This window comes from Anarhichas minor, unplaced genomic scaffold (assembly GCF_050575085.1).
Source record: "Anarhichas minor isolate MPS153535 unplaced genomic scaffold, ASM5057508v1 ptg000014l, whole genome shotgun sequence".
Taxonomy (NCBI): Eukaryota; Metazoa; Chordata; class Actinopteri; order Perciformes; family Anarhichadidae; genus Anarhichas; species Anarhichas minor.
The window spans coordinates 2,610,890-2,634,173 of record NW_027466460.1 but is presented as its reverse complement, the minus strand read 5'-3'; the positions used below and the strand labels follow the sequence as shown (position 1 = coordinate 2,634,173).

General features: G+C 41.4%; 1 protein-coding gene across 1 annotated transcript in view; it reads right to left on the bottom strand.

Annotated features, from left to right (window-relative positions):
• The window catches only part of vegfc (vascular endothelial growth factor c), a 48,616-nt gene that overhangs the window by 7,402 nt on the left and 17,930 nt on the right, over positions 1–23,284 (bottom strand). Inside the window, exons 2-5 of the mRNA XM_076092038.1 lie at positions 14,830–15,055; positions 14,074–14,264; positions 8,427–8,566; positions 2,721–2,784 (exon numbers count right to left, since the gene is read on the bottom strand). Of these exons, the coding sequence (XP_075948153.1) occupies positions 2,721–2,784; positions 8,427–8,566; positions 14,074–14,264; positions 14,830–15,055 (621 nt within the window). The remainder of the gene's footprint in view (positions 1–2,720; positions 2,785–8,426; positions 8,567–14,073; positions 14,265–14,829; positions 15,056–23,284) is intronic.

The window sequence follows — 23,284 nt, the reverse complement described above, 5'->3', positions numbered from 1 at the left end:
TAATATTGTCCAATTTTCCTTATAGTGCAATGACTACTTGTTGTCCAACACTCTGAAAATGTTACTGTAGTCAGAGGTCAAAGTTGTTAGTTTCAAAGTGACTCTCATAGTCTGTATTCCTCACATATGTTTCATAACAATATGATCATCCATCTTCATCTCTACCTCCTTACACAAACACAATCCCGACATGCTCACTCTGTATGTAAAGGTCATTTTTAGCCTTTTCAAATCTATTGTTACATGTTTTGGGGAGCTCTGTCACACAGAATTATTTGTGTAATATTTCCTAATATCGAGGTATGTTCCACTTGGCTGTTGCCATGGTTTGTAAAACCTAGGTGCCAAATTCTGGTTTTGTGTTCCAATCTTTGCGGGGTGACTTTGCGGTCACTCTCCATCATGATGTCTGCATTGTGATGCCTGCTGCTCACTACAACTGAAATGAAAGATGGCACAACAGATTCAGAGTGATTTAGGGGGAGTCCGTGGACAGATCCATCGAGCAACACAGAGTTACAGTATATGTCGTTGATATACTGCACAGAACCATCCACCGCACAAAATGTTCTAAAAGCAATGGCTCCCAAAGTGGGTGCCGCAGAACCCTGGGGTTCCTTGATGATAGGCCAGGGGTGCCACAACTTTCATCACATCATTGTTAATCTATTGTAGTTTATTTTATAATGTTTCACCACCTTAAAAAATCTTTGACATTTACAATAACTATTCTTTTATGTTGTTTTCAAACACGTTATGTTGAAAAAAAGTTATGCCGCAGCTGACAACTCATGGCTGCTGGTTGTCATCGTAACATAGTAAGTCAGAGTTTCTCAGTTTTTCTGTGTTAAACAGATTTGACATCTTAAACAGAGCTCAAAGAAATGCTGAAACTTTTCAACTCTCAGTCTGAGACGGCTGAACAAAACTAAAACGCTGGTGTACATTAAAATAAGAACTGCGGGTTGCTCTGACATGTCCCTTTAAAAAAATGTTATCCAATTTTATTTTCTCTCTAAATGTTCCTTTATAGACCTGCCTCACATCTTCTCTGGAAGGTCACTCTGGAGGGCACTTCATCCCATTTTCTGGCCTATTAGGCCACCGTAGAGGATTTTGCAGCGTTTCTTTTTTTCACAGATAATTTATTTTTCGGCCGTGTAATACAAACAGCTGTGGAATCTGCTACTTTGGAGTCTCCGCATTCTGCTGTTTCTCATTTGTTTACACAGAGTCCAGAGTTGTATCATAGCCAAACACACACTGAGGAACTTTCACACACTCTCTCACACACACACACGCACACACGCACACACACACACACACACACACACACACACACACACACACACACACACACACACACACACACACACACACACACACACGCACACGCACACGCACGCACACACAGGCTCTCAACAAACACATTGCAGTCATAAATACTCCTCAGTGAACACATGAACATTCTCCTGTCACAAAGACTAACATAGAGAAGGATGGCTCTACTAACAGTGTGTTTGTTTCAGTGTTTGGTGTGTGTGTGTGTGTGCTCACAGGCCTTAGGGACACGTCATCATGCAGCAACAGGCCACACTGATCAGTCATATCTATTGGCAGCTACTGTATTTATTTGAACTGTACTGTAATCTCTGGGTTGATCTGCAGTATTGGCTTTTCTGGCTTCAGTTTTGTAATCTGACCCTAAACCTCTGTCTTCTTTCAGTGAAGCTTGCTTGTACGCTTGTTCCGAGTTCAAGAGACTCAAGAGACTCTTTTAACTAAAACTAGCTGACATTTGCATGTTTCAACTAATGCCACCTGTTAATGAGGCGGTGTGCACAACCATTTGAGGATAAGTTTAATTTACAAAAATGTTATCCAAGAGTAAAACTACATAACTGCAGAGCTTAAAGCAGCTGTACAGTTTGGAAATTAGAAGCGTCTATAATGGTATTGAAAAATTTGAAACTAGTACTACAGCTGTCAATTATTTTGGCCGATACTTATATCGCTATTGTAATATGATTATTAAGTGACCCAGACTGGTCAATTACAGTGTAGCATCGGCCAGCTCCGACAGCTATCCGGCTATTTATTGTTTCAGATTTTCCACTGCTACAGACAATATTTCCTTTGGATAGTGACCTGGATAAATATGGAGTGAGAATGTACTTGCAATGTTCTCTTGTGTATAAGTTATTTTAAAAAAGAACGCTGGTCAAAGATTTCCCACATGACAGCTGAGCTCCCATTATTTGTCGTGCATTGAGCCGACAGAGGTGGATTTAAGGAATGCAGCCGGTGCTGTGTCAACAGCAGCTGATGTCATAATAGTGTTTTCCTGTCTACATCGTTTACTTCTATGCAGGTTTCACAAAAATAAAGACGCATTCACACGACCACACACAGCTTCCAATAGCTCTGCCGTCTACTCTCCTTATTACTTCAGTCTTTGTTGGCAGCAAAGGGTTATTTCTGCTATTAGTCCTACTGTATACCTATCGGCAGCTGTCATTGTTTTTTTTCGAGGCTACTGCAGGAAAAATAAGCAAACACAATTTCCTCTACAATGTTTTATGAAATAATGACCAGGGAAACAACATAAATCTGCTTTGTGTGCAAATGTGCAAACTCTCACCAAGGTGCTGTTGGGAGGGCCTGGGAGGGGGCAGTGGTGGAGGAGGGGGGTTGTGGTGCACATTGGCGCTCAGGCCGACACACCGACACTGCCTGCTGCTCCATGACTGACCAGGAGGACACGTCCTGTTGGCTATTGGACACCTTCAACAGAGAGAGACAGAGATGGAAAGATTTAAAGACACATGAAACTTGTTAACCCTCACACCCCCAGAGGTGGCTTCCTGACTGTATACAATAAAAAAAAAATCACACATCATTCACATGTTGGTTTATCAGATCCTATATATATATTGTGCAGATATTTCTGATATTGTAATGGCTGAATCACAAGCTTCCAGTACTTAACGCCTCCATATTATATTGCTATCTCCCAATGACAAAAGCCCAACAAAAGCTACCTAGTTTTGGAGAAATCGACCGAAGACATAAATTCTCTTGAATATAATGGGACCAAATCCAGTCTGATAGTTTTTGGACTTACATTCAACAGATGGGCTGCACTACAGAGGCAACCCCATGTTGTTCTGCTGCAGAATGTGCAAGTGGGAAACATAAGAGCTTGATAAGTTGATATACTATAAGGTTGATAATTATGATAACTACTTGCATTTACTATTGATATTTATTTCTGTTTTAATGCCCAAATCTCACATTGCTTTTTTCTTCTGTTGCCATTCATTACTGTCAATAATGTTTGAGTCCACACCTTACATCTATCATTTGAGGGTTAGTTACTGTCCGATGATTTGTTGTATATGTATAAGAGTAACTGGATGTGGTCAGACGTGAAACAGGCTTGAAACCTTAAACTAGAGAGGGCAGCCAAACTTGTTCCAACCCTGTGTTTCTCTGAGATAACTGGGGCAGCAAAGGTCCAAAGCTTCTCTCATAAATCCAGTCTAATTTCAGTTGGGAGATTAATTTGACATGATCTTCAAACAGTTTGGAGCAAAGTCTAAATAAACTAAAACGAGCACCAACTCCGGCAAAAAAACTCTTTCTATCTGATCTTCCGGAGTTGTTTGCTCCGGAAACTGGACCCGTAGTTGGTTGAAGAAAAGGGATTCCTCAGATCTGTATGCGTGTGAATACTAACTCTTTCAACCCACTCCCCATGAGAAGCCATTTGAGGAATTGTAGACTAATAGACCATTTGAATTGATCAAAGGAAGATTTCCTGGGCCGGCTTCAATCGAGATGGTCAGGAGGGAGAGGGAAGTATCAGAGGATTATTTTTGATGAGACGCTCTGGGATTTATACTGCCTACTGTCACTGTTTGGAATCAGATATGCTAAAAATCTTTAGCAGAACTAAATGAAAAGACTGTGGCTGTACTTTTTCTCACATAGTGAAGCAACAGCTCAAACAATGTGTCATTTTCTCAAACACTTCTCCTTGAAGGGTAACAAGCTCAGCTAAGATCATGAACAAATATTGTACCTATAACATTAGCATGTTAATATTGTCATTGTGGGCTTGTTAGCATGCTGACTTTAGCATTTAGCTCACAGCACCACTGTGCCTAAGTACAGCCTCACAGAGCCACTAATATGTCTGTAAAGGCCTACTCTGGTTTAAATAGCTTCTATATCAGCATCTTCACCAGACGTCCTCACAACCAATGGCAACTTTCAGTGAGTGTGATGTTGTTACAGCACCACAATAAGGAAAGGTTTGATGGTCAGAGTGGTGGACAGGTTTAAACTGGAGGTTGGGGTTTATTGCTCCTCATTTCCTACAAACAGTTAACATCAGGTTGCTTTAATAATCACAATGACCACGATCATTCTCTAACCTTACTCAAGTCCTTTTAGTACAACAGGGTACAACTTCATACTGTACAGACATACTGTAGCCGACAGGTGCAGATTCAGAATGTATGAATAAGCATTTGAAAAATGTTGGCAGTGAACAGCCTAAAATGTCTTCACTAGACATAGGCTGCGTCAGAAATTCCATACTAACATGCTACTTAGTACGCTTGATTTTTAAGCATGTCCGAAACCTTGTATGAAACCATTTCTGATCAAATTTTACAGTATGAAAACACTGGACACTACATGTGGCATAAATATCCCACAATGCAATGTGATAGCTCTGTAATGCCAATAATACTTCAATTGAAGTTTAAGCACAAGATTTCACTTTGCTAGGTCTAATATTCATTTTTCAATTAGTACAGAACTCAAAAATCATCGTTTGGTCACTCCAACCAGCAAGGAGGCTCTCGGGAAGTTTCTGTCACTATTTATGTTTTGATTTAGTTATTTACTCTGCTTTATTGAGATGTTCCCTTTGTCTTGCACTTTATTTCCTGCCTTTATCTGTGTCTTACCCCTGTGATGGTCTTCCCTTCCCCTAATTAGACACTGCTGCATTCAATCACCTGCACCTCCTCAGTCTGCTTCACTTCACTTGCTGCCCCTGTCAGCTCCTCCCCTGTGATTGTCTGCCCCACCCTATATTGAAACCTGCTGTGTCTATTCGCCTGCACCTTCCCTGTGTATTTAAACCTTGTGTGTCCCTTGGCTCAGTGTTCGTTCGTCTTTGGTGTAACCTGGCTCGTCTGCCTGCCATTTCCTCTCGGTACGTTTCGTGTCTGCTCCCCTTTGCCATGTTCCCTGTTTCTTTGGATGTTTTATTTTCATGGACTTGTGATTCACATGTTTTTGTGTTGAATACCTTTTTGTTACAATTAAACCCACAATTATCCAACCCTCTGTTTCCCGTGTCTCCCTGCATTTGGGTCCAGCCCTTTATTTTCTGCAAAAACCTTAGTTACGTGGTAATTACTGCTCAGTGCGTCCCGAAAAGATGCATACTACTATTTATTCACACAAAGGTATGTTAAACAATATATTGAGTATGGAGTGTAGAGTACACGATTTCGGACGCAGCCACAGGAATCGTCTGATATCAACATTCTGTCTCCTGGGAGATGGCCAGAGAGAAACCTACAATTCCAAAGTCTCTACCATTTGCATGACATTTTAATGGATCAAACACGCTATAGAATATTTTAGCAGATTCTGGAAGGAAGCAGATTGTAGGTGAATAAAAATCTCCATCAAAGACAAGACTCTTGGGACAACAAACAAGTATTAATGCAAGACATTATTTAGAGTGCTTTTCAAAAATCAGAATACAAGTGTCATTTTTTCAATACCAGTATCTGTGTGACCCACCTCCAGTAATTCGGTGATAAACACATTTTACGATAAATTCTTCACAATAAAAGTCCGTTTTTATTTAAAAGCTTTTGTTTTGAAGCAGCAAAATCAGGAAATGCTGTATTTTCATCAGCAGCCTTCCGCCCTACTCATGTGTGGGGGGAAGATGATGGAGACATGCATTTGAGAAATTGTCCAGATCGTGTCCACATGCTGTCCTCACCTCCCTGAGATCAGAGCTCAATGTGAGCCAGGCCACCTCGGCATGTGGTCTGGCTGATCGGATCCCAATGCGAGCAAGATCTGGTCTCTGAGTGTACAGACCTGATATTTAATGCATCCTGGTATGATCATCTGACAATAGTTATATTGAAAAGACAAGTGTAGCCTGTGATGATGAAAATCAAAGCCCCAATACAGAGATAGAACTGTTGTCCTCTGCACATGGCCAGAGATCACCTTTATCACTGCACACACAGTCTATTATACAAAATGAATATAACACTGAGGGAACCGTTGACTTGGAGACAGACGGCAGGCGCTGTGTTTACACACACACACACACACACACACACACACACACACACACACACACACACACACACACACACACACACACACACACACACACACACACACACACACACACACACACACAGACACACACACACACACACTGTTTTGAAGTTGTGAAAGAGTCTGATGACAAGAGACGCGGTGTGGTTTTAATTAGTTCTGCAGCGGCATAGACTCATAAAGGGACATGCTCACTAACGACAGAGGAAAGTGAAGGAAAAAGATGGGAGGGAGGAAAGGCAGAGAGATTTTGGGGGAAAAGGCTTCTGTGCTACTCTTGCGGTTCTCACAGGTTCACCTAATGTGAAACATACGAGTGCTTCATGCTTACATGTGTGTATTCTTACATGTTGGATGATTTGTGGGTGTGAAAATCTCTACAATGCGTTTCCTTTTCTAATCTGACACGCAGTGTTGAACGCCACCATTCTGCGAGTGCGTGAGTGCATGTACATATTATGTACCAGTACATAACATTCCTCTAAAGTCACAAGTGGTCTGTGTCTGTCTCTCTCTCTCTCTCTCTCTCTCTCACACACACACACACTCCACAGCATTAAGGCCTATTAACGTCAATGAAGTGGACTGTGTGAGCCACTACAACATCCAGAGAGAAGAATAGAGACAAGAATGAAACTGTAGATATTTAAGGAATGCATACATAGAATCCATCTGTCAAAGGAGTCCATTTGAATTGATTTCCATGTCATTAGCAGAACATGAGTCATATTACAGCAGCTACCATCCTACAGGTTGCATTCCAGTGTATGTCTGGCAAACACACACACACACCCTTCATTGACTAACGCTTCATGTCGTTCCTTGGTTTAGCTTTATTGTGAAGTTATATGGCACATATAAGTGCACATTCCATATTGAACAGGTCAAAGAGATGAAACGTGTTGGCGAACGAAAACATCGATCTGTGTGGAGCGATGGAGAATGTAACGTTCCTCAAATGAATGCATGCAATAAACAGAAATGACATATTCCCATCATGTTTTCTACATTGTTTTCCACCATTTGATGTTTGACTGGCGCTCTTTTAAGACATCATCTTGTTGTGTCCTCTACCTGTGTGGGTTTTATGGCATCGACTGGAGAATTAGAGTCACGCATTATTTCACATTTTCGATTTGCAACGTTAACCATGTGGCATTCTGTGTTTCTGCAACTGTGATACGAAGCCGATATGAAACATTTTGTTCGCTATTCAACGAATCTCGTAGTTTGCAGAAACGTACAATGCCAACATTTATTTCTAGAGAGATTTAAACTCAGAAACAGAAACTCGTTCCCAACCTCGCCCTCCACCTTTTTCCGGCGGAGTATCATGACCTAAGCTGCTTCACGTTCAGCTGCAAACCGCCAATGAAGCAGGACTACCTCAGACACAATCCTGGGGTCACCAAACTGGACAATCTGCACTGAGCTACACATCCTGATCACAAAGATCACAAACTGAACAGGAGACAAAAGACAGCATGGGCAAACTTGTACTGAGAACTCTCTTTGTATGAAAATTGATGATATGAGGCCAATTGTTAGCAGTTATGTCAACCAGGCATAATTGTTAATGAATGGACTAGAACATTCAAACCAACTATAGTATATTTGCATCCTTCTGTTTTCAGGACACATGGCAAAAAGGAGAACATGAACCACTTCCTCATGGGATCCTGACTGGAGAGATCATAACTCACAGCGTGCTTCATGCAGGTATGCACTCAGGAACATACACACATGTCATGGCTCTGTGAAGTTTAACAAGAGCTATTCTGAAAAGTGTTTCCTAAAGTAACACCCCCTGTATACACACTCAGCACAGGAGGCAGCGTAACAATAGATTCATACACTCTTTATGTGCACACAAACACACAGAGCTCTGAGACAGGCGTCAGACAGAGGTCTCCTTTGGGTCTGAATACTGTGTGCAAAGCTGACAGAACTGTGTGTGTGTGTGTGTGTGTGTGTGTGTGTGTGTGTGTGTGTGTGATCCACAGAGACAGAATGATGCATTGAGTATGAGCGCTTACTCAGGCAGGGATCTCCTGATGATGCTGTGAACTTGTTTGTAGACGTCCAGTTTGGACAGACAGCTGCACTGCGTGTGGTTAGCCACACTGATGGTCACCGGCTTGGTGCCTTGGGTGATCGGCACTGTGATCTCAAACAGCTGCAGAAAGAGCAAAAGAGAGAAGAGTCAGAGGAAGATAGTGCACTTTTTGTATGTTTCGCAAGGTGAGCAGGACAGGTTGTCTCTTAGGGCTCCACAAGTTCCTAAAATAATCCAGTTCACCATACAACATAAGTGTGGACTTTTCATGATCAGAAATTCTTGTTTTCTGTCCCACCATTGTACATCCGACATTAATCTTGTTGCCGTATTCTGATAGCTGTGGATAAAGCGTTGCCTACAGGTTGAAGAATGTATAATAAAAGTGAAGCAGAACAACACATTCTCACTCCCATCTCGTCATATATGGCAGCTTGGTCAGTGACCCTACGATTCAAACTATGACGCTTCAGGTTCCCATCTAGTGTCACTTCTGGACGAGTCAGGGACAACGTGTCAGTTTCCCCTCTGCATGCATAGTGCCTTTGCAAAATAAACTACCAACATAGGTTTACTTAGTTTTTAGGTTTATTTAAGCAATAAAAGTACTTGTTTATGTTTCGGAAAATATTGTGTTTTGGGTTAAAATAATTAAGTTTGTTGCGTAAAATAAATATCTTTGTTACGTAGCTGGTGTTAGTTAAGTACATAAGTAACATAACAAAAGTTAAGATAAGTCATGCTTGAATTTTGGTTTCACACGGGACACAAACAGCGGTCTAGATGTTTAACTTTCTTCACCAGGACTCCGGTCCAATGATAATATTCTCCATGTCAGCTGGATGTAAAACCTTGATAAGATGATAATATGTCTGTGGCATATACATGTCATAACTAAATATATTTAAAATTCCTTTTGTGAAAGTTCTGAATGCCACTTCATCCCATTTAACTGGCCTCGACTTTGAATTCAGTCAATAAAGGTAGTCCATCACAAAAAGGCACTATTTCACACATTCCTTTAACAAGGACCCTTCAACATGGAGCCTTCAACTTGGAGTTCAACCTGACGCTGGAATCACTGGGAAAAGGAGCACATTTCAAAATGAATACAATACGTGAGAATGTGAAGGATTACCACTTGAAGAACAGAACGTGTAAAAAGGAGCTGGGCTTGGTTATTTCACATGGCACTGATGAAGATACTTACAGGCTGCTGTACAGAATAGAAGAGAAACCCTGAGAGCCACTTCATTCTTTCAATCATGGAGTTGAACAGCATGAATAGAAACTAATTAGTCTCAATGACTCCTATTCAAGCCTCTTAAGCAGCTTAAACTGTCTCTCTCCCTCTCATCCTAATGAGGATATCATTAAAGCTGACCTCAGTCAGTTCACCTGGACACATTTCTTAAATTTGTGGTTGGCTTGAAAGTCTATAAAATTCTTCATACTTACGCTTCCTCTCTTTGACTAGAACCAAGGCTCTGGTGTTTTGAGGCATCAATTTCCTGCAGAGGATGGAACTCCTCCACACTGCTCAAGTGTCTTTTAATAAATCAAAAAATTCTGAGTCCCGACACAAACTGCAGTGTTGCCGTTGTTTTATCCTCTTCAAGTAGGCAGAAGAAAAGAAAACATGATGAAACTTTATTGATCCTTGAACTGGTATTAGCATGTTGCTGTGTGCTGTAACACTGCACGGCACGGGAGTGCAATCTTGCAATCTTGTTTTCTCCCCGAATATTTTAGTTTATCTTCCCTGATGGATTTGTTTTGTTTGTTTGTGTATCTAATGTGTAAAGTTAAATGGAAAGGGTTATTCCTCTGAGGAGCATGAACGTGCTCACTAAATTCCATGCCAGGTTGCCTGATATTGTTGGTGTATGGAAAACCTGGCCGGATGATGGTGCTGAAGGAATGGTTAGAAGGCCATTGAAAACATCAGGATTCAGTGTCTCGGGACCATGAATATGTAAAGCTAATTTCTTTGCCATCTGGCAATTAGTTGTAAAGATATCTTGCTCTGCACCGGAACGTTGGAAGGAGGGACAGGCCAGCTGACATTACCATTGTTGGGCCCCATGGAGCAAAAAATAAAATATCTCTAATATAGCATGTGAGGTAACACAGCCAACTATGACAACACCAGAACACATAAGTCACAATATAGAAGAGGGAAAGACGGAACAAACCAGAGGGTTAAAGAAAAGGTTTTACACTTTAGAGTGAAGATAGATGACAGCGCAGGTGTTGAGCTAAACCCTTATGCAGAGACCAGACAGGCATAAACGCTTAAAGATACTGACAGTCAGTCAAATTGTAAATTATACAGTTTAGCAAACTTCTATTACCTGCTAAGTGTCAGAAACTCAACGATTGCCAGCTTCTTCAAGGAACTGCCAAAGTAAATCAGCACAATGAAATTTTCAGGATGACGAAACAAACCACAGAACGCTCTTTAAAGAAACAGCCACATTTGACTCTTCACCTCTCCTTACATCCATTTTGAGATAATCTAATATTCAAGAATTCATTACCATTCAGTTAAACTGTAAATCTAGTCTACCATCATTCGAATGACGTACTATAAAGCCTATGTAAATCTCAAACTCTGGCCAGTACTCTGAGATTGCAGCCAAAAATAGCAGTTTGGAAAAACCGGCAGAGTAAAAGAATGTGTTGTGAAACCTCAAGGAGACTCCCAGCTTTGTTACTGCTGCCAGGCCAAAGCCTCTCAGCCTTGAGCTTGGCGTAATTTTTTCTTGCCTAAACTAAAGGGTGGCATGCTGCATAAACCTTTAGTCCAAGAATCATTCAAACACCTTTGTCCAATTTTCAAAATGTGCTACAAGGCTGACTTTTTAGTCTGCTGTTTAACTGACTCTTTGAAGATGTTTGCTTTTCCAATGACAATGCTATGCTCGTTCTGTAGGGGACAAAACAACAACACAAAATCAATTTCAGCCACCAACTTACCAGTGAATAGGGCTGGACCCAAATATTCAACCACCATTTGTGGGTATTCAGTTTTTAACTTGGGTACATAAACATAATACATAAAACACACCAAACCTTTTGGAAAATGTGTCTTATTCAATACAAATCAACAATACAGACAACAATACTTTAGAATAACAGAATCCTTAAATAATGAATGACTTAAATTAAACCAAAAGACTAACGTTGCAGCGATATGCCGTCTATCTCAGCCGAGAGAAATGTGCGGCTGAGTCCTTCCCGAGTCATGGAGACGAGCCATGCCAGAGCCAGAGCCACCGCACTTAAAAGTAGACTTCAAGTAGATGAAGAGGAATGATGCCCTGCTATTACTCTACAGATTGAATTTTAGTGTTAGAATGAACGGTATATCAAGTAATAGTGAGTGAGATTAATCATTCTGTCAAAATGGTGCCCTTTTTATATATCCTTGCGCACGTCAGTGTTAGCATGTCTTACTCATCACGTGTGGCCATGGCCCAGTGGTTAAGAATAGCTGTGTCAGCATATACATAATTATCTTTTCTTTACCTGACTTGACTCTCTTGATTGAACTGCAGATCTTTGAGCAAGAGTAGACCTGTCAAGCTTCATGAGCCAATGTCTGGCCACCAATGGGCAGGAAATCACAAAGACAAGCTGACAGAAACACAGCCCAATCATATCACCAACTTAGGTGTTAACATGTTCACTTGAAATTGTGTTCGTGTTCACATGATGAATGTCAGTCCAATATCATTTTCATTGGGAGAAGCTATAGCTCTTTAGCTGCTAGGTATCTGGTTTTCTTTACTAGCTAGATGGTACCTTTTTCTGTCTGCCATTTGGTGCTGTGTAGGTAGCATACACTGGGTTTATCAGACACATACAGGTAGAAATAGTTCCCAATAACAGTTGATTCAATCTAATCAATGTCAACTGTTGATTAACACAGGTTTAATATGCCAGTTGCCACACAGCTTAGTGCATACCAAAGCACGAGCATGGATCCTCTTCTCTCCTTAGTTTCCTCCATTCTGCTGCCTACGCACACATTTTACACTTACACACAAACACACACGCATTTGCACATGTAGGTCTACAAACACACGTATGCAGCCAAACTTCTCGCCCAAGTAGACTTCCTGCTCTGATTGAAATCAAATTACATCTAACAAAAGAGCTATCAGCCCACACCGCGGCCGCCTGGAACACTCATGGGAACTGAAAAGAGTGGCTGAGCTGAAACAATAGGCTATCACTCATGAGCCAGTCCATTAACAGCAGCTACCTGGAAATGAACTAACCAGTTGAAAGAACCTGCCCTCTGTTTCAAGGCACAGCTGAGTGGTGGAAATACCTCAAGAGTACATTGTATCACAAGGAGCTGGTGGTTACACTGGCTGTGTGCCAGGTGGGTGCAAGTGCATTTGTTTGCACTTTCCTGGGCTCCAAAGAAACCCATTTCACCCACTCTGCCAAGGTTGAGGTTGTGATTATTGTTGTGTGCAATGTAATGGGTACATTAGAGGTGCGTATATTTTGCATCAAGACGTGGACGATTCTGTATCGATGCAGTGACAGTGATGGTTTCATTTCAGCTCGGTGTCTTTACTGCGTTTTGCTGTCATGTACTGTCGCATTAGTTTCTCTCGGTCGTCTTTCTCTTCGTTATTGTTTGCCAGTGTCCAGCAGTCCACTAACTTGTTGCTCTCGCTACCAATACTACTGTTTGTTTAGCTGGGAAAAAAACATGCATGCAGGCTGAAATTCAAATGTGGAGGTGTTCTGTCGGGAGATGCAGTGACTTAAACCAAGTAAGAGTGGAAGAGCTGTGTAAAAGGAAAAGTCTGCAAGCTGCTAAGCTAATTTATACAGTGTAAAATGCCATAGGCAGTCAGTGCCCTGTCTTGGAGCTGCAATGGGAAAACCTTAGTTTTGTAGATTTAAGCACTAATTCACTGAAGAAGGATTTATGTTTTCTTTTATAATGGTTTTGTACGGAGGTGGCTGACACAGATAGTGAAGCTGAAAATCAAAGGTGCAGGTTACAAAACTGTTAGTAGAAGGAATACATTTTCCTCAGTCCCATTATCAAACTACTTAACAGCATGACAGACAGAAGAGACGTGTGCGTTATAGATAGAGTACACCTGCCTCCAATGCAAGCAATGTATTCTATCTGGTCCCCACCTGTATCCAGCTGCACCATAGGTGTGAGCCTGCAGGTCTCCTTCTGTTAATTTGAACATGGATTAGTTGTTCACAATGTAACACTATCAGACATCAGAGACTAGAAAAACATCAATGATGTCCTGATCACATATTTGACTGAATATTGGCAGATAACGATGTCTTTATTTCACACTTTGATGGTTAAGGTAAACTGTGTAATTATTCACATGTGTGCTGAACCGTGAAGAGGCATCCGTACACCACTAGGAAATACTGTTTTTAATTTAATGATTTCATGACCTCCCCTCTGATGCAGCGCTAGGGTTAGGGTTAACCCTGGAATGACCAGGCCATAAATAATGGCAAACCTTTGAGCCAGACCTTTTCTTATGAAATCATCAATCATCAAAGATCACATACACGCTGATCCATATTTGAGCACATAATGAAAAGAAGAAGAAGACTGTGCTTACAGTTTTGCTGAGGTAACCAGTGGAGATATTCCTGCATTGTTTGTCTTCAGAGTGGCAGCATCCCCCACATCTGTAGACGGACACACAGGGTGGTTTATAGAAGATGTTGGTGGGAGCCCCGAACTCCCTGCCCACGTCGACACACACTTCCCTGGGCATGCACTGAGTCTTCCTCCACTCCGACTCTATACCTGCACACACACAGAAGGTCAGACCACCACAGACATGCAACATGTCTATTTTTCTGTCAGCTGCTGTACACATTGATAGCAGTGCACAAAGGCACACATATATAATACACTCATACACAAACATGTGGTCTCTACATTTGTATAATCCAATGTTGCCAAGTCAGGACTGTGGTCAACAGGAATTTCATATTTTTAACCCAAGTGTCCAACATGGGTCATCACCAAACTGTCAACATCAAGGTGGAGCCAATGTGATCGGCTATCAAAAGTGTACTCTCCCAGCACACTGTGTATAGGAAATATGATTACACTTTGTGTAGAGCTAAGAATTGGGCCTCAAGCTCATGTCCACTGTCAAATGAAATACCGTCTATATAGCCTGTCTGCCTACTGATGCAGAAACAAACATTTTGTAAGAAAACTTTATAGTATTACTGAATATACATAGGCTAGTCTTCATTAGCTAATTGTATGAAAGGCACTAGATGCAGTACGTTTCCTTGATGGGAGCTGCTTAGATGACCAAGTCTGAAATAAATAATATTAAACCAAAGTGAAAACTTACTTTTCAGGACATCCAAGTTGAGGAAGGCAGCAGCGAATATTGGCTCTTCTGAATCAGCCAGCGGCCTCAGTCGGCGAGCCTGGAGCTTGGAGGCTGGAGGGGCAGCAGATAGTTTGGATCTGCACTTCAGAGCGGCCCAGTATGACGGATAAATAAGACTCATCAGTTCATCGACACTGGAAGCTGAACGCAATTTCTCCTCCATGTCTGGCTTTGGTGAAGAGTCCTGAAAGAGATAAGAGACACCTTCACTGAGAATACTGCTGGTATTTGTTATCAGTATACAACTTGAATACTCAACTACTGACTGACCAAGAAACACTCTGCTGCACCTGAGGAACACATCCCAAACCAATCCTTTTCCAGGTTCAAAATAATTTAAGCCTAAATCATGTTCCAAGTCAAGTCTGGAGATAAGACCAACAAGTCCCGAGTCAAGTCTGGTATTGAAGATCAACAAATCCCAAATCAAATCTTGAATGAAGACCAAGTGGGTCATGATCAGCAAGTCCCAAGTCAAGTCTGGAGTTAAGACCAACAAGTCCCAAGTCAAGTCCTAAACAAGTCATTATGTGCCTTCACCAAATTGATGGCACTTTAATTTCTAAAAACTATAAAGTAAATTTAAAGAAATACTGATAACTGTTCAAAATGTGTATTTATTGCTCTCAAATAAACTTCATAACTACATCTGATAATCTGATCCAAGTCACGGATTTGGCACCTTTTCCTAATTGATTTCATGCGTTTCAAGCATTTTCTACATCTAGTAGGGTCTAGAACTCTTTAGTCATATCAATATGTTCAGTAAATCCATTTCATCATACCCACTACCCATAAGTACAACAACTAATCTGTCTCTACAGGCCTAAATACACAACCAGTTTGCAGTGTGGGTTCATCTCATGAGGTTCAGTCAACACAATACAGGATAAACCGAAGCTAAATATAAATACTTCCAGGATAGGGTGAATTAGTATGTATATGTATAATATGAATTAGTCCCGAAAGATGTGGAATATAGCTTTTATATTCGATTTGATTTCCTATTCAGCTGTTGACCCAGCTCTTATGCCACAACCATCAGGAGACACACCACGATGAACATTTAACAAAAGATAGTTTATCTAATTTGTGGTGTAAGTGCACATGAGGGATGAATGTGTGTGCATGGTTGTTGTAGGGTGCAAAACAAGGCATGAGAATAGACCTAAGACAGCAAAAAACAGGTGACTGTAGTGAGAAGGGACAAAGGGAGAGAACACTGGGCCCTTAGGGCCAACACATGAATAGTCAACAACAGTTAACTATAACCAGGACAAGGAAATCCCCACATTAACCCTCCTCACACCTCAGCTACTGGATCCTGGCGAGAGAGGGAGCGAGAGAGAACAAGAGAGGGAGAGAGAGAGAGAGAGAAAAAGAAAAAGAGAGAGGGAGAGAGAGAGAGAGGGAGAGACCGAGAGAGGGAGAGAGAGAGAGAGAGAAAAAGAAAAAGAGAGAGGGAGAGAGAGAGAGAGGGAGAGACCGAGAGAGGGAGAGAGAGCGAGAGAGAGAGAAGGGGGGAGAGAGATGAAAGTTACTCGACAAAACAACTTAAAAAACTCACTTCCCAAATTTCTCACCAACAAATCCTCGTGGACAAAGCAGCCATCATGATCGATGTCTCTTATTATTTGAACAGGCAAAGTCTCATCACACAATGAGAATCAGCCCTTTGGGTCTTCACCCATTCCTCTCTCGGACCAGATGGAGAAAGATCAGGCAGTGAAAGCACATGTTCTCCAGGCGCCATAACTACACCGTGAAACAGGCGGGTCTGGATCAGACACGTCACAGCTGAGAAAACACCTGGACCAGGCCGGACTGGAGCAAACTCATTAGATAGATAGATATATACTTTATTCATCCCCAGGGGGGAATTTGTAAGATTAGAGCTCTGTGTGACTCTCTTTCAGCTCCTCTGACCAGTATCTACTTCAGTAGCTGAGCCCTATCTGTGGAAATGGGAAGTCAAATCAGAAAAACTCCACATTCTCTTGCTTATCGCTCCTTTCCTTTCATTTCTGAATTGCGAACAAAGCTTAAGGGACCAACTATTTTTCTAAAATGGGACCAACACTAGGCCTCGCTGACAACCGTGGCCTGACCCCCACCCGGGTGTCCGTAGTGACGGGTGGTAAAAAGCTCTCTCTCCACCTCTACAACCCGTTTGGTGCAGTGATGACACCCCACTCGTTAACTGTCTCCCACCAGAAAGTGATCCTCCCCCTCCTCTCCACGTCCTCAGGTCACCACTACATTTAGTGCCTGATAAGCTGTTCTACTGTGTCAGCTCCAGTGTCTTCTTCTCCGTCACCACAACCACCTGATGTTACTTTCGTGAGAAAGCTTTCACCTGAGCTGTTCTGTATGGTCTTACATCAAATGGACCAAACTCATGATTACGTGATAGTAGATATGAGATGGTAGCAAGCTAAACTACTTTTAAATCCACCTGCTGATTGTGAACTGGCGAGGTAGTGACCGACCTGTGCTCTGTATAGGCAACATGTATTTATGAAAGTAAGTTGGCCACCATGGTAACGTGTACATGTACTGCACACACAGAGACAGTCTGTGGCAGACAGATGACATTTATAACTGCACTACTGTCCAATGGTTGGATTCATTCTTCTTCTGCGACAAATGTACTGTATGTTAATGTTATCTCACTTCCTGTCCTTCAATGCAATAAGATAAATGCCATTGTACTATTTATAAACAGTAATTAATATCCACACAATCACTCTGACTGAAACAATATGACTGCTCGCTGCAAGCAAGGCCATCACACACACACACACACACACACACACACACAGAGCCTGGCCTTTGTATTAGAGGCCAGTCAAACAGACAGTGTCAAGCAGTCCATTGTGTTTAAGGGCCTCTGTAAGTCTGTTTACAACCATGGCAGAGATAACACACACACACACACTATTTCCTACAAGAAACAATGTGTTTATTTATGTGTTTCTATATGCATATGCATGTTTTGTGTATGTGCTTCTGTTTGCACTAATTTGTTCCACATGAATATGTCCTGTGTGGGTTTCCTCTGTCTTTCTGTAAGTGTCCTGTCTCCGTTTCCCCTGATTCTGTATTTCTGCTTGTGTGTTTGGAATGGTGTTTTCACACACAAATACACCCCCCCCCCCCCCCCAAACACACACACACACACACACACACACACACACACACACACACACACACAGAGCCTTTACGTGGGAAAAAGGCGTTTCTCTGCCGTCACATCGGGTCAAAGAAGCTGGAACAAACAATTGAGAACACAGCAGCTCTAAATAGGACTGTGCTGTCACCTGACAGAGGAACTACATCTTCCTGTTAGAAAGACCAGAGCAGGCTTTGCAAAGCTGAGAGGGGACTCAGTGGACTGACATGAGATCAGTTTTATCATCACTTTACAACCGGGGTGACCACATTTTGGTCCTGATGTTTCAAGGTCATTGTAAGGTTTGAAGGTTTGAAACAGTTTTGGACCAATCAAAACATCAACAGAACAGCATAGGTTGCTAAGTAAACATCAAACCTAATCCAAAAACAGCAGCGGTCAAAGGTTCAAACCCTGTTTAAAGCCTTGTGTTGATATACAATATGTGTCTATTTTTATGTTCAAGAATTTCTAAAAAAGCTATTTTTTAATTAACAATTACAAACAATTACTATATACTAACCAGCTTAAAAAAAAAAAAGAACAGAAAATCTAATTAGATTTAAATCGGTAAACCAATACAAAGAGTAGAACTCAGTAGATTATTGCTAACTACTACAGAACATTAATTGTTGGAGACAAAAGCAATAACTAAAAACTGAGGTAACTGAACACAAGAGGATGTCAACAGACACAAAGTTCATGGTTAAAGGGATAGTTTTTGTTTGTTGTGTGTTCTGAAGTACCTACAGTATGACGGTCAGCACGCCCCCAGTCTGGAGAAGCAGGAAGGAGTACCAGCACGGGAGCAATGTACTGCTGTGGACACCGAGTGTGTGTACTAAGGCTGCAACTATCAACTATATCAATTGACTATTAGTTGGATAAAAAGTGTTTTCTTAGAATGTTAATGTTTACAACTGTGAAATGGTATTTTACTCCAGTGTTTCTCTGACCTTATTTCAACTTATTAGCATCAGCTAAATCTGCAGATTACAGGTTAATTTAAACAAACATAACAAACAGAAATACACTTTGTCTGTTTCTCTCAGTTTTGTTATGAATGAATGTAATATGTGATAGGAAATAGGTAATAGGCAATATGGGATAAGCAATAGGTGATAGGGGATAGGTGATTTATCTAGACATTGCAGTGATTTTTTCATGTGATTTTATGTATCGTGGCCTTGAGTTGCTCCCATACACAAAGATAATATCAGTGATTAGGAGATCAGGCCGCAATACAGTTCTGAAAAGTGATGTCTTGGCTACAACAGAGAGTTATGAAGGAAAAAGTGGTGAGATTTTTTTTCTCTCGTTATTAACCGGTAGGCTATTAGTAAGAGGCAGTTATAGCCCTGTCACCTCTCTCTCTCTCTCTCTCTCTCTCTCTGTGTCTCTCGATCTCTCTCTCTCTCTATCTGTCTCTGTCTGTCTCTCTCTCTATCTATCTATCTCTCTCCTTCCTGAAGCTGTCTATGGTTCTAATTTAAATTATTTATTTTCATTGAAGTTATCTCGCAGAGTTTTAGAAGCAGGACCACACCTCAACTGTGCCACTAACCCTTCCGCCCTCTTTGTCTCTCGCTTACTGCACCCCTCTCTCCCACCCTGTTTCTCTCTTCCTCTTCTTCCTCTCTCCCACCTTGTTTCTCTCTTCCTCTTCTTCCTCTCTCTCGTCCTGACGGGGTCTGCTGTATACCGAAGCATCCCCTAAACGCAGCCAGCAAATGAACGAACTACAAGCAAGTTTCAAGCCTCGCACACCAATCATCTTTCATTATTAAAATAGCTTAAATGCATCTTGTGGATGGTGTGGTCCTTGCTAGTGAAAGCAAAGGTGACCTCACCTGTAAACATGTCATGTGTCACAGCTCTGCCACCATTATGCTGTTTTTTCCATCTCTCACCTAATCAGTTTATTCAAGGCACCTGCCAGTCACTCCCACCTCGTCAGTTCATTTCTCTCACCTGCTCACTCCACTGCAGCCACTATTTAAACCCCAGTCACACACACACACACACTCACTGCTAGATCATTTTCATGTCTACCTGCCCGTTTGGCTCGTCTTGTTCCCGGGTTTCCCGTCTGCCTGCCCTGCCTCGCCTCATTCTGCTGGATTTTCCCCTTCGTCTCTTGTCCGTGGATCCCCCGTTGTGTCCTTTAAGTTTCCTGTGTTGATTTCATTAAATACCTGCTTCACGCTACTCTGTCTGACTTGCATTTGAGTCCTCCACCACACCCCGTGACATCGTGTCTGCTTTGTCTACAGGTTCATGTAGCTAGGGCACAGTCCTCCTGAACATATTGTTATATTCCTGTATCACCTAGGTGTTATGTTTGCATCATATGTCATTGCATGTAGCAAAGATAATAAGCATTCACTCCCATGGACTGGATTTTGTCTTCAGCAGTCAACTTAATATTTAAATTCTTTGACGCATGAATCCATGTGTGGGTGTTTCTTCCCTTTACAACATGACCTTCAGTAATAACAGTTTGTGGGGTCAGTGCGCTAAAAGATGCAAAATCCTATGAATAAATAGGATGGCTTAATAAATAAGTAAAAGGTAATGGTACTTCTACCTGACTGTAGTACTCTTTACCCTCCTAAGTACTGCTGAACATTGCGTTTGCTTTAGAAAATCAATGTCATCATCTATCCTGAACTGTGTGTAGTTGAAATTGTCTGGAGATTTCTTCAGTGAAAGTCTTCCGTTCAAACTTGAGTGATCAAAGAGGTGGGATCTATTTTCCATAAAAGTTATTTAAAAAATAGAAAAACAAAAACCAGAAATACAATTTCATGGTTGTCAGCCTGTCATTCTTGCCTTTTTGCTGTTTATTTCCTTAATATTTCAGGATAGGTCTTCATTTCATACCCTAAAAATGTCCAGCATGCTACCAGTCAGCTGGTAGCTAAGCAACTAATGAATGAGCCAGTGGAGGAAAGGTCAGGGGATCACCGAAGTCATGATGGATTAATTCTGTGGGAACCATGCATGTTGGAAACTCACTTTAATCCATCTTGTTGAGATATTTCACAGGACAAGTGAAAACTGTGGCCTGCTGGTGGCACAAGAGGAAAAGTCAGGGGACCACCAGATTAAGTTTCATCCACTGGGGACCATGAATATCTGAAACAACTTTCATGTCAGTTCATCCGATAGTTGTTGAGACATTTCAGTCTGAACCAAAGTGATAGACAGACCGAACGACTAACCACTGGACGGACTGACTGATTGCTAACAGGGAATACATGCTACTAGCATGGCTAATAAAAAGAACCGACAGCACGATGGCAGTAGTGTGCTGATACAAGCTTGTGGCACTCTGCTTTGTGATTATTTGCAGAATAGAAGAGTGAAGAAAAGAAAATATGAGTAATATGATCAGTAAAGGAAATGACTCCTGCTGCAATAAAGTATTGAGTTATTTGTTTCCGAGTATTAAACTGCTGTCTGTCTCTCTCCCTCTCTCTCTGTGTGTGTGTGTGTGTGTGTGTGTGCGTGTGTGTGTGTGTGTGTGTGTGTGTGTGTGTGTGTGTGTGTGTGTGTGTGTGTGTGTGTGTGTGTGTTGGATTTCACTCAGGACAGAGACGGATCTTCTTGGCTTGGATTTGATCAACATTCAACTAGAATACACAAATCCAGATGGCATAATTGACAGTCAATGGCAAAATTACTTTTGTCCCAAGGTAGGAGCTTCAATGTCTTTTTTTTTTTTTTTTGAGGAAATTGCATGAAAATTCTCATCAGAATTATGCTTTCATTGTTCTTGCCAGAACACACACAGACAAAACGGAGCACACACCTTAACTGTATTATTCACACACCATCACTAATAAACGTCGCAAAAATCTTGAATACTACAAATATTTTGCATCAAAACTATTCACACCAGCAGCGTTGTAAATTTGTGACGGTTGCAACACTTTTTCAATAAAAGGTTTGAATCGATTGGTGCAGGCAGAGGACCAACTACCAAGATCCTACTGACCCGAGCAGCGTCTGGCACTATGTCTGAGGTAAACTGTTGAATAGCCTAAACTATCAAATATTTTACAGTGTTTCCTTTTAGCCAAACCCTCCGAGTTAATTTCAGTTCCCTCTGATAAACATTTACACAGTGATTGTATATCTCCAGGGCTTTTATTGTGAAAGCTAAGAACAGAAGTGGTGGTTCTGGTCTGCGCTGCCTTTGACGAGGTTGAAAAGAGTAATACAGTTTGCCGTCTTGGTTAAGACCAAGGAGCTTCTGTGTTGTTGTGCAAATCAACCTGTTCTGCACGACTTGATTGTTTGATGCCTTTATTTGTGCTGTGAAAGCTCAGAAAAATCGACCTTTCTTTTGCTTGCCTAATATTTGTTCTGTGTGAAAGTTCTCAAGTTCAAGAAAATGATTGCTGTCCAAATTAATCACACAAAACAAACTTCCCCCTGTGAAGGCGTTGATAACAAAGGTTTAAAATCATGCATAGTACAACTGAACTAGGAGATGGAAGAGATACAATCATGGGTTGAGTCTTGAATCACTCATTCATTCACTACTCCCTCCTCACTATCTAGAGTCTTCTATGTAGAGAACTATATGGGGAGCTCATTGTCGAAAAGAGACAACACTTTTGGACATTATTCTGAGCCGTTAATTACATCACTGCAATTGCACGATTCAAACGAGCCAGATCAACGTCAGCTGCTGGACCATCCGTAATAAAAAGTGACATACATTTTTGTAATAAATACATATTGTGACCTATTTTGTTGAGACGCCTCTTTGCAAAACACTTAAAGTTCCCCTGGTAGCAGTGATGCAGCGTACATGTCCAGGGATTTCATTTTCGATTTGTCTTAATTTGTTTTTGTCAGTCAGCCATTTCTTCTCAGCGCAATGCATGCTGGTATATAGTGCTTGGTTAGTGACCATCACTGTCTTACAATGCATTGTGGGATACTTGGAGTCCACTATGTACGTAGGGCATAATAAGTCTCACTATTGGGACAACACTACAAAATGGACAACTCGCTATAGTGAGCTAGAGTGAGTAGTGATTTCAGAGACGGTCATGGAGTCATATGGACTAATAAGACAGGTAACTCATTCATTGGACAGTTCTGGAGATGTCATCCTGCGTCTTCACTACAGTACATGGATCCACGTCGGGAAGTCAAATGCAGGTGACTGGCAGCAAGTCTGTTGCACCATACTGATCCGGTGTCACCAAGAGCTCAAAGACACAA